Source organism: Ambystoma mexicanum, chromosome 6p (assembly GCF_040938575.1).
Source record: "Ambystoma mexicanum isolate Mex_15411 chromosome 6p, UKY_AmexF1_1, whole genome shotgun sequence".
Lineage (NCBI taxonomy): Eukaryota > Metazoa > Chordata > Amphibia > Caudata > Ambystomatidae > Ambystoma > Ambystoma mexicanum.
In genome coordinates, this window is record NC_090935.1 from 1210741281 (window position 1) to 1210753937 (window position 12657).

The following is a 12657-nucleotide window of genomic DNA, read 5'->3' on the forward strand; positions in this document are numbered from 1 at the left end:
GGGAGGCCCTACTGGGACAGCATGCCATTAAATATTCAGGCACCATGGAAACCTTATCTTCAGAAGAGGATGAATACTGTGTCTTCCCTGGCAGAATCACCACATTCCCTTGACATCTTTCTCCTCCCATGTGATCCTCCCTCCTAATTCCACCCCCAGAGTTAGGATCAGGTAATGGCTGCCTTTCCCTGGTCACATGGGAGGAGACTTTAGGCTGGGTTTCTGTGATGACTGCAGGATTCATCACACAGGCCAGGAAAAAAAAGTATTACATATCCCAAGAACTAAGAGCTGCAAGTTCCACCAGGTCAGACGTTTCCTGATATTTTTAAAGATAAAAATAACAACAGATCAGAGGACAATGGATATGAATGTTAAGAGGTAAATGATATTTACCCACATATTGCATAATAGAATGCATGTTTATCAAATTTGACTATTCCAGAAGACTAGTGTACTAAAGCGTGATGTAGGTTTTTCAAGACAAACCAATGGAGATCAAGGCTAGGCACAGTCTACTTGGTAAAGGATGTGTATATATAGGCAACATTTGTACTTTAGATTTGGCTAGCTTAAATGACTCATAATACACCATATACTTTTCTTAGTTCGGCTGACTTTGTACTTGATGTATAAAAAAATATGGCCCAAATAAAATATATTTAAAAAAAGAGTAAGGTTCTCATTTCACTACACACCTGACTAGATCGTAGTTTCTTGATTTCCAGATGACTTTTTTCAAGTTGCAATGCCTCCTTTTTACTTAAAATTGCCTCTCTTTTCTTCAGATCTTCTTCAAGCTCCACCAAGGCATGTCGCTGCTGCAGGACCTTCTCCACTTCTTCATCCAACCATTTCTTTTGTTCTTCCAGTTTCTGTGGTAAAATAGATAAAACCTGTTTTCCAGAATTCATTAAGACTTATGTAGGTGTGTATTGCTATAAACATATATGTATAGTGTTTTATGTAGCACAAACATATTTGGTTAGGAATATAACACTAGTAATGGCAGTGTCATGCGGTTTTAAAACAATTAAGGTTGGTAAAGTTGAATGCTCCATGCAGTGTCCAAATGTGAACATTTGTTTATCAATTTATTTTTCTCTAGAGCAATCCACCGATAGAAATAATAAAAAAATGATTCACCTTTGGTAATGTTCCTTTTGATGGATATGATCTTTCTTACACAGATTCCTCATCTTTTGAAATAGCTTCTGGTGCAGATGTACTCAGCAAACATTCCACAGCTAACAGGGGCTTTAGGGGTGACATCAGCCTGACTCTGAATAAGGACCTATACATGACATGGCATTGAAGGTGACATCCAGATATGTATTTAGCTGCCTATGCCCACTTACCCCAGGTTCCACCACTCCACAGAAACAAATCAAACATTAAAGCGGTCATGACTGGGGGATTTACGTGATTACTACGCAGCATGAAATTGGGTTTGTGCAAGTGCGACAACGAGAAGTGCAGGAGGAAGGGAGAGTGGGAAGTGCAGGGGAGAGATAGGGGGGAGTGCGATCAGGGCAGCATGGCTCTAAGTAAGTGCAGCGTGGCTCTGGATAAAGGGTTACAGTTACAGCCCCTAAGTGCGCGGTAGGCCAGGAGGCAGCGCAAGGAAAAGTGGTCATGGAGGAGCCTCGTATCCAGTGGGACTCAGAGTTTACCAAGCAACCAGCGAAGTTAGCAGGGAAGCAAGAGAGAGAAGGCAGAGGAAAAAAGGAAGGTCTTGAGCCGCTTCTAGGAACGTCAGGTGGTCCGGCTCAAGTTTCAGAGGGGCAGGGAGGCTGTTCTAGAGGGAGGCACCAGCATAGGATAGAGATCTACCCCTGCTCTCTGCTTGGAGAAGTGTCTGACCCTCAGAGAGTTCGAGATAGCTGAGCGATGGGCTCTAGAAGGAAGGTATTTAGGCAGAGAGAATTGATCTAGTGAGAGCACCTGCCCCAGAAAGCCTTGTGAACGATGCAGAGGGTTTTGAACTTTATCCTTGCCGCCACCGAGAGCCAGTGGATAGATTTTAGGGCAGGAGAGATGCAGACCCTGGGATTGAGGCCAAGGATAAGTCTTGCAGTTCTGTTCTGGATTAGTTGCAGGGGTCAAAGAGTAGAGATAGGAAGATTGAGAATGTGGCTGTTGCAGCAGTCCAGCCTGGAGAGAAGAAGGGCTCTGGAGATAGTGAGCTTCTGGGGGAAGGTGAGAAATGGTAGAATACCTCTGAGGAGGTGCAGCTGGAAGTTGGCCTTCTTGGCAAGTTCCGTGATGTGAGGGGAAAAGGAGAGAGAGGAGTCGAAGAGGACACCAATGTTTTTTGCCTCACTGGACGGCAAGGGTAGAAGGCCCGAGGAGGGAGGCCAGAGTGTGAGAGGGAAAGCGGGAGCAAGGGTCCCAATAAGAAGGATCAGTGTTACTGGCATTAAGGTGGAGATCGTTGGAGGCGCATCAATCCTGAATCGCAGCTAGAAAATCAGAAATGAGCGAGGAAGGAGAGGAGGCTGAGGGAAGCCTGAAAGAATGCTGAGTGTCATCCGCAAAGCACTGAATCAGGTGGGACATTTAAAAGCCAGGGTAAGAGGATAGGGCCCTGTGGGACACACCACATGTAGAGAGAGAGAGGTGGTGGAGAGAAAGGACCCAATTTGGATCTGGGAGGTTCAGTCTAGGAGGAAGGAGGTCAGCCACGCCAGGGTCTGATCCGTGATGCCCAGGTCAATTGATCAGGGTGCGTGATTGACCGTATCAAAAGCGGAGGACAGGTCAAGGAGGCTGAGGACAGAAGGAGAGCTGGAATCAAGATTAGAGAACAGATCTTCACAGGTGTTCAGGAGAGCAATTTCTGTGCCTCTCGCTGCTATGAAGCCAGACTGATGGTCATGGAGACTACCAAAAGATTTAGTGTGTAGAGTAAGCTGGCAGATGGGCAGCTTTTCCATAAGTTTGCCTAGGAAAGGAGTGATAGAAATCGAGCGATAGTTTGCCAGGCAGTAGGATCAGCAGAAGGCTTTTTTGGGAGGGGCTGCACAAGGGAGTGCTTGAGGAGAGAGGGGAAAGATCCAATGGTGAGAGAATGATTACAGAAATCGGCCAAGACTGGTGCAAGGGTGGAAACACGATCCTTAATAGTCCTGTAGGAGCAAGGAAGCACTTCTTTGGACAACACTTTCATAGATCAGACTTGTCTGGAAACATCCTTGGGTGTTGTCTGAGAGAAGGAGGAGAAAGGAAGAGGAGAGGGGGGTGGTCAAAGTGGGCCTGGGAGAGGTAGAGGGAGGGAGGGAGAGAGAGAGGAGGAAAAAAGCGAGGACAGGATGTCCTGAGTTTTAGTGGTTAAGTGAGATGCCAAGGCCATATAGAGAGCCTAGGAGGGCACAGGAGAGGTGGAGAATGCAGTAGGATTGGCCAGCTCCTTGCAGATTTTAATGATTTCAGCCATGTTTGAGGCCGCAGAGACGCAGGCTTGGATATGGACCCTCTTCTTGGAGGAGACAGAGACTGTATTGCCTTTCTAGAGGGTGGCAGGCCAGTTTATCAGAGGATGCGCCTGAAGCCCTCCACTTCCTCTCAGCCATACTGCACTTGCGTTTCAGGGTTGCAAGATCAGAGTCAGTAGGAGTTGCACTTGGAGGTAGATTTCAAACGAATTGTCATGATAAGGATGTCCAAGGTGGAAATATGCAGGTTAGAGAGGGCTGTATCGGGGTGGGAGTCAGCTGCAGGAGTAGGAGGAGCAGAGAAAGTTGAGGCAAACGTGGCCACGGACACAACTGCTCCACAGGCCGAATGACTGAGAAATTACAAGTTACTCACCGTAGTGACTAACTTACTCTTAGTCCCCTTTCCTCAATACTGTATGGGTTCCCTTCCTAGGGACAGGAGACTGAACCCTTTTCACCAGAAAAACCTTCTTCCTCTTTAAATTTAGAGGCGCACTGGGGTTCGACCATGGGAGCATGCCAACCAACGCCACTCCTCAGTCTCCATTGATGCATCGACAATATTTATTATTGCCTAATGACAGCAGTATTATTAGGGGGGAGGATGGTGGGACATATGGAGGAAAGGGGACCAAGAGTACGTTAGTCACTACAGTGAGTAACTTGTAATTACTGTTACGTCCCGTCCCCTTTTCTCCATACTGTATGGGCGATTACAACTGAATGTAGCCCCAGGGTGGAGAGGAGAATCTCCCTAAGCAAACAAGTTCCTTAGAACCACCTGGCCGAAGGCCGCGTCTGACTTAGAGCCGGCATCCAAACAGTAATGCTTACAGAAAGCTGAAGGGGTGGCCCAGGTAGCTGCCCTGCTTATGACCTGCCACGGAATCTGCCGCTGGAATGCGATAGCCGTGGCCTTGGCCCTGATGGCATAGGCGTGCATGTTGGCTGGCAACGGCTTGCGCTGCCCCTCATAGGCTTCTTTGATGGCCAAAACCATCCACCTTGCGATGGAGGCCTTGGATGCCTGATAACCGGGTCCGGAGCCCCCAAAAGGTGACAAAGAGTGTGTCCGACTTGCGGAAGCCCTTGGTCCTATCCAGATAGAATTTCAGAGCGCGTCTCACATCCAGACAGTGCAAGACTCTCTGAGCCTCGAACTTGGGGTCATCGAAGAATGTAGGTAGGACTATTTCCTTGTTTAGATGGAAAGCGTAGGGTACCTTAGGTAGGAACGCCAGGTGAGTCCGCAGGACCACCTTATCCCTGTGGAAAGTGGTATAAGGTTCTGAAGCCACCAGGGCCTGGATCTCGCTGACTCTGCGAGCAGATGTGAGACCTACTAGCAGAGCTGTCTTGATGGTGACCAGTCTGATGTCCGCAGACGCCATTGGCTCGAATGGTTTGTGCGCCGGGGCGCCCAACACCACATTGAGGTCCCACACAGGGTGTGGCTTTTTGATGGGCTGGTAAAGCCTGGGCAGGCCCGTCAGGTGTTTTCCTGACTATCGGGCTGGAAGAAGAGAGGACCACCCTCCTCTGAATTTCTGTAGGCCCCTATGGCTGCGAGATAGGTGCAACATGTGTCCACCTGTACGCCTGAGTGGGCAAGGTGTGCCGAGAAAGAGAGCACATTGTCTAGTGTGCACATCAGGGGGTTGATTTCCTTAGAATCTGCCCAGTGACAGAACCTGCTCCATTTACTCCTGTATTGGCTCCTAGTTGCCTTGCTCCTAGTGCCCAGGATGATCTCCAGGTTAGCTGCAAGGGCTAGCTTCTGAGGAGCGGGGTGGAGAACCTTGTGCCCTGCTGGGACATGAGAGGTGCTGGGCCCAGTGGAAAGTGAAAGGGTGGACGGTCCGAAAGGCTGAGGAATTCGGAGAACCACAGTCTCGCCGGCCACCATGGCACTATCAGTATGACCCTTCGTCTTTCACCCTGGGGATCAGGGGTGTGGGCAGAAAACCATAGGCTGTCATGCCCTCCCATCCGCAGATTGCAGTCCTTGGACCACCACGTGAGGTCCAAGTGGAGAGAAGGCGGTATGCTAACCAGCTCCGCTTGGGAGCCCCCCTCCTGATTCCATGAGGTAGCGCAGTGCAGCTGCAGTGTCCTCATCTGGAGCCTCGTGTGTGGCACGGACAAGAGGACCACTGCCATGATACCCAGTAGGTGCTGGTACCACCAAACCGAAGTCACTGGTCTGGTAAGGAAGTGTGTAGTGGCCCTCTTGATGGCCGTAATATTGTCCTCTGAGGGAAATACCTTCCCGGAGCTTGTATCCCAGATGAGGCCCAAGAAGGTGAGGCTCTGCGTGGGCTGTAGCTGAAACTTCTTGAGGTTGATATCAAACCCCAAGTCGTGGAGTGTACTCATAAGCGTGGAGGAGGTGTGGACAATCCACTCCGGGGATCTCGCCTGACAAGCCAGTCATCAAGGTACGGGTAGACATGGTGGCCCTGGGCCCCGAGGAGGGATGCCACTGCATTCATGAGTCTGGAAACAACCTGGGGGCTGAGTTGAAGCTAAAGGGTAGCACCTTGTGCTGGAAATGATAGCCCATGATCCTGAAGCGTAGGATGGAGCGATGGGGCTGCCAAATCGGGATGCGTAGGTAAGCGTCCTTCAGATCCAGGGAGCACTAACAATCTCCCTTGTCTAGTGTCTCTGCAATGAGTTCTGGCGTAACCATCTTGAACTTTTAAAGAGGGAGGGAGAGGTTGAGGGTGGAGAGGTCCAACACAACTCTCAGGCCTGCCTGGTGCTTTTTTGTATGGCGAAAATCCAAGCCTAATCCTCTCTGGGAGGCTGGTACGTCTTCCACTGCCTGGCTCTCGACGAGTGACTACATCCCTGCCAACAGAGTTGCTGTCCCAATCTGTGGGAGGGGAGGTGAGGAAAGGAGGTATAGGTAGGCAGTAACCCGTGGATACTACTGAGAGGATCCACGGGTCCGCAATGTTCTAGTGCCAAAAATGCATGTGAGAGGCTAGCCTGCCCCCCACTGGAGACACATGGACCCAGAGGGACGCTTCATGCCTTTTTGCTCTCTGAGGCTGCTGATGAGGTGGGGGGCTGGAAGAAACCCTTGCTTGCCCCCTTTTTGTTGCTTGCGCCGGTGCCAACTCAGTGAGCGGTCAGGTTGTCTCGACCTCCGTTCCTGGAATACCCGGGACCCGCCAAACGCCCGCTCCTTATCGGAGCGTTGATGCGACTGGGTGTACGCCTTGGGCGTGGCCATCAGGATAAAGACTTTGCAGTCTGCGAGCTGTTCTTCTTCTTATTTAATTCCTCATCGGTGGTCGAGTGGAAGAGGTCACTACCCTCGAATGGAAGGTCCAATATGCGATCCTGGACATCGGGGTTAAACTTAGTAGCCCGAAGCCAGGCCGGCCTTCACATATCCGTGGCGATGCTGATGGCCCGGCAAGAGGTATCGATGTGGGCCACTGTGGACTCAATTATGTCCTGCGCTACCAGCCTGGATTCTCCTAGACTCGCCATGAAGCGTGCCTGGCTCTGCACCGTAAGTTCCGGAAGGAAGTCTGCTATTTCCCACCACAATCTCCGGTTAGCGGCTGCCAGCATGGCATCCGCGTTGGCTTGACACAGGGATGCGTTGGAGTACAGCTTTTTCCCGTACACCTCAAAGATATTCTCCTCCTTGCATAGCAGCGCAGAGGGCGACTAAGGCTTAGAGTAGAGTGACGCCGCAGCAATCGCAGATGAGTGCGGCTGGGCGTGCGCTGATAGCAAGAGTGTGTGCCCTGCCATCTGTCTATACTTGGCATCGAGGCGCCTATTGACAGTCTGGGCTGAGTGTGGCTTGAGCCAACCCTTCTTGGCCAGAGCGACGATGTCCTTCTGCATTGGGGCACCCGTCTTGGTAGGGGGTCTTAGGGAGAGGACCTCTGCCAAGACCCCCTCCTTGGGCTGCTCTACCTCGCGAGGAGGATGACCCAGATATTCTGCCAAACCTGCAAGCCTGTTGTGAAAGGCCTTTGCTGACGATGGCGTGACAGGGTCCTCCTCCTCGTCTGTATCCGCCTGGGTGTCCTGCTGGTCCACCGCGGGAGGAGGAGTGCTGGGCGCCGTGAGCTGCAGTGTGGAGACCGGAGCCCTAGGCTGCTGCAGAGATTGGCTCGGAACTGGCTACACTGGGGACGCATTCAAAGGAGCCGGCAGCGGGGCCTGCGCTGGGGCCTGTGGTGCCGGATCCATGGGAGGAATGACTATAGGTGCCAGTGCAGTGACCGGAGGGAGCAAGTCCCTGACTGCATCCCTTAGGATGGCACCCATCCGGGGGGTTTGGATCAGCCCCAAAAACCTTTCGAAGAACCTGTCCTTGGAGGCTGAAGAAGAGGCAGGGGATACTGATGGAGTGGCTGGGGGCTACTGGGGGGGGAGCACACTCAGTCTGGGTTGCTGGGGGAACCGGCCCTGCGCTACTGATGGTTACACTGTAGGCCACATACCTGGTTGACACCAGTCCCACCTTCAAACTCATTCACTGCCAGCTCTGTTCCTAGGAGTGGCATCTGACAAGTGGCCATTTTGACTGGTGCGGGGGCCATTTTGTCGGCTGCGTGCCAAAGTCGTGGTGCATGGTCTTCCGGACACAGCCTCGCCCAAGACTCTTGGTGTTGGAACATGAGGCTTATCCGGCACCTCAGGTCAAGGCCTGGAAGGCGTACCGCCCTCAGCATTGTCGCCGGTAGTGCTGCGTGGAGGCGCCCCTCGGACATGGTGCCGGTACTAGGACGGAGCCCCTCGGGTGTGGACCAAGTAAAAGAAACTTGCGGTCCCTCAACACTGAGACCGGTTGGGTCCGAAGACCCCTCGGCCGTAAGGCCGGTAGCTGGATTCGCCTTGGTGCATGTGCTTAACAGAACTTGAGAGGTTCCTCCCACTTGGGCGTTTCCTCGGGAAGGAGTCACCCTTATGGGTACGGGATGCGATGGAAAATAACGGCCCTCCTTTGGCCCTCAATCTCTGCTGGACAAACTTCTTCAAGTCCTCTGGAGGCGACGCTTGGAAGAGTTCCCTCCACCTGGCTAGTCTGTTCTTCTGTGCGCGTGGAGTCAGAGTCGCAAGCGGTGCAACCCTCCCAGCCGTGGTCAGGGCCAAGGCAATGGAGGCAAAGAGCATGGGGGTCAGACGCGGGAAAGAGTCCCTTGCAGACTGGACACCTGCTGAAACCCGCTGAAGTCGACATGCGCCGGTGAGGAGCGTGGCGCCGGAGGACCAAGTACCTAGATGACAAATAAAGACAAAAAGATAAGCGAAGAATCCGGGAAACAGCGCGTGGAATTACATGGTAAGGCCAAACCCAGGAGCGCTGGTGAAATCGGCCCGTCCCGTCGACACAGAAAAGGGGACTGGGGAGTGGCGCCAGTGGGCAGAGTCAGGGTAGCGCATGCTCCCAGGGCCGCACCCCTGCGTGCCTCTGAATTTGAAGGTGGAGAAGGTTTTTCGGGTGAAAAAGTTTCTGTCTCCCGTCCCTAGGAAGGGACGCCCATACAGTATGGAGGAAAGGGACGGGACATACGAGTAGGAGGCTGGCAGTGCTGGGGAGCGCCTTGCCTGGGGGGGCAAGAAGTTTCAGGTGGGAGGAGAGTAGAAAGTGGTCAGTCCAAGAGAGAGGAGCAGTAAGAGGGTTAGAAAGGAGGATGTCTGAGAAGATGAGAACATCCAATGTGTGTCCGGCAGAGTGTGTCGGACCAGAGGATAGAATGGAGAGGAAGAGAGAGTCGCAAAGGTTGCGTTAGAGCCCGAAGGAGGTATTAGATGCATCCAGGTGGACGTTGAGGTCTCTGAGGTTGAAGTTGAGAGGTAGAGGCAAGGTGAGAAGAGGAGAGGAGCGGTCAGCCCATTCTGAGAGGAAGAGGGTGATCTGGCCGGATGGCCTGTAAATGGCGGCTACATTTAAAGAGAGGCCAGGAGAGATAGAGAGTCTGCAGACCAGGCATTCAAAGGAGGAATAGGCCTGCGTAGGAATGACAGAAGCAGGGACCCACTCAGGAAAGATCAGGGCCACTCCACATCCTGGAGGTTGGTTCTGGGCTCAGAGAGGATCTTGTAGCCCTCAGGGGGGAGAGTGTAAAAACGTGTGACAGAGCTGGCCGTGAACCAAGTCTTGCGAGGGCAAGGACATCCAGGTCAAGGTCTTCAAGGAGGCAGCAGAGGTCAGAGGAGTGTTTGACAGCAGAACAGGAGTTGAGAGTAGCGACGTGGAGCAGGTTGCCACTTTTGAAAGACCTCCAAGGTGGGGTACAGAAGTGAGGTACAACCAGCAGATGCGGCAGAGAGTAGGCAGAGGCAGTAGATAGAGGTGGCATAGGGGCCAGAGAGGGGGGTGCCAGAGCAGAGGATGAGGATGAGGATGGAGGTGGCTGAGTAGCAAGAGGGGTGGTAGGAGTAGTAGGAGAAGGAAGTTGATAAGACACAGGAGACGCCTATCAAGGAGGAGGAGATTGGGCTGAGGTACCTGGGCCATGACAGTACCATTTAGATAGACATTTATGATGGTCTTAGTGGATTGGAAGTAAGCCAAGAGGGCTTCCCACCAGGTGCTACCATTAATGGGAGAGGAGGAGAAAGGAGAGGGAACAGAGACCATATGAAGGGTCCATAGGTCTGTATAGGGAATGACAAAGAGTATGTTGGTGACAGTCTATCTGGTGGAAGCGCTGGTGTAGCCATCAGCGACAGGAAGGCCTGGATTGGAGACCAGGATATCCCTCTTGAACATTTTATTCCAGACTTAGTGAGAGGGATAGGATAGGAGATAGAGTAGCAGTTTGAGCAGATGGGAGCGATTGAGATCACCATATAGGGTGCGAGGAGGCAAGAGGGGAGTGTGAGAGAGGAGAAGAAGCACAGCCTAGAGCCACGCACCACAAGAAGCACTGGAGGGGGAGGATTCGCACAGAAAGGGGCGCACACGAGGCTAGCTTTGTACTATGTATATCGGCAGCTAACACATTTGAAGTTATTGTGGTGGTATACACACTGGTAATACAGAGGGCCTTTTACTAGGTTGGCAGTAACCCGCTGGAGCCACTGGCAGGTTTGCCACTCACCCCATAACACTGTTTCTGCCGCATGAGATCCCGGGAGATTACAAGTCCTGGTGGCCCAGGATCTCAGGTGGCAAAAATGTTAAGTCCCCATGCCCATAGAGCCCTCTGGGAGTGGAGCGACTGAAGCACAGGCACCGTTGCTAACGGTGCCAGTGCTTCAGTGAAAACTGTGCCTACTGGGGCTGATGCGCCCAGCAGGTCATACCCTGCCGGGCGCAGCGGCCCGAGCAGGCATAGTAGTAGTCTGCCGGTCCAGAATGGGTGCCAGTACGTTGCTACCGACACCCTTCATTCCGGACCGGCAGACATTCAAAAAGGGCCAGTGAGTTAATTCAATTACATACTAGATATGCAGGTTACAGTATAAAGAGCCATAAAAGTATGCAGCCAATGCAATGATGCAATCAAGCTCTGTGTTGTTTGTATGCGCACACCAAGAGAGTCAGTATGCAGGTACATACAATAAGTGGAACTCACCTATTTGTTCCATATGCAGTGATCAGTATGGTGAAAAATGCAGTTGCTGTGAGGACTGACTCGTGATTAACTGGTTATGTGTAGGTATGCATACAGCAATAAAGACAGCTGTACAAATGAAAAATTAGGCTGAACACAGAGCCTCAAAGTAGCTCTCTAGACTAACCCATTGGGCCAATGTAGCTATATGTTCTGTAAGACTATGGCAATATAGTTAGCTATACAGATGTAGTGAAGGCTAAACATCAAGATTCAGTCTGGATAATTTCTAGTCATGCAGTCAAACACACTGCATCAATCAAGATTGTTAGCTGGAATTTCATGCACAATAGAGTCAATCTAGCTATGTGTTATGGGGTCAGCGGTATAATGAGCTATACAGATGTAGTGGATGCTAAACACAAAGAGTCCATCTAGATAATTGCTATTCATGAAGCCTAACACAATGAGTCAATCAAGATTTTTAGGTGGAATGTCAGGAAAATGTCAATTTAGCTATGTGTTATGGGTCAGTAGTACAACGAGCTATACAAATCCAAATTGTTGTGCAGGCTAACACAATGATTCAATATACCTTATTGCTAGGTATTCAGTCAGAGAGGATATGATCTAAGGCAGTTATGGAGGACAAACACATGAGTTTAAATGGCAATGTGTTAGGTAAGCAGGAAAACACAGTGAGTCAGATCAGCTTACATGCCAGATATGTGGGCTGCAGTGTAATTAACTATACAAATATGTGGCACAATTGGCACAATTACTCAATCTAGCTGTGTGCTAAGGTGTTCAGGCATAGATATCAGGATGCAAACAGGTTCAGTAGTACATATTTACAGTCAGTAGATTCAAAACAAGTTACGTGCTAGGAGTGCACGGGAGATTAAAGCGTAGATTCATCTTGCCTGTATTCTGTGACTGAACCGTGGTTGCATTAGAGACAAGTCGACAGGCAAACAGGAATTACCCATAGCGCATACCCTTTCGCCAGCTGCCGTAAGCTAACTGTAGAAATAGGTCTGGCTGATGGCTTAGGTGACTTCCTGGGCGTATTGGAGGGCCTACATTTCACAAAGGGATTGTGGGAGAGGGGAGTGAAAAATGGCTCCCTGCAAAGTGAATTCTTGTTGCAAAGGCTAAAAGACAGATGAACAAATACCAACCCAGCGAAAAGAACAGAAACCGCTTTTTCTTTGAGGGCTTAAAGAAAGGAGGAAAAATCGTGATTCCAGCTAAAACCAAGTCAGAAATACCTAAGGCAAGGCAAATAACTCCTTCCAAACACCACAACTCTCCACACAAAAGGCAGTGCTCTATCTTTCCTGCTTCAAACAGCTCTGAGGATTGGTCAGGTGACTTCCTGGGCCTGTTGGAGGCCTAGATATCTCAAAGGGAATGTGGTGGATGGGCAGTGGAAAATGGTTCCTTGCAAAGTGAACTCTTGTTTCAAAAGCTCAATAAACAGAGACAAAAATACCAATCCATGTAAAAGCACCCAAAGGGCTTTTTAAAGGCTTAAATAAGGATGGGAAACGCCTTTTCACCAACACATCTCGCCACTATTTTGGACCCAATTTCACAGCCATCCAAGACACAGCTTTTCATTTTGCCACAGGGTGCTCCTTGTCATTCAAGGTGTTGAAGCACCGGCAACTGCATGCTCT

The 12657-nt window shown here is 50.8% G+C and overlaps 1 protein-coding gene across 1 annotated transcript in view; it reads right to left on the reverse strand.

Moving 5' to 3' along the window:
• The window catches only part of KIF27 (kinesin family member 27), a 1764776-nt gene that overhangs the window by 402339 nt on the left and 1349780 nt on the right, over positions 1-12657 (reverse strand). Inside the window, exon 13 of the mRNA XM_069625864.1 lies at positions 699-875. Coding sequence (XP_069481965.1) covers positions 699-875 — 177 coding nt within the window. The remainder of the gene's footprint in view (positions 1-698; positions 876-12657) is intronic.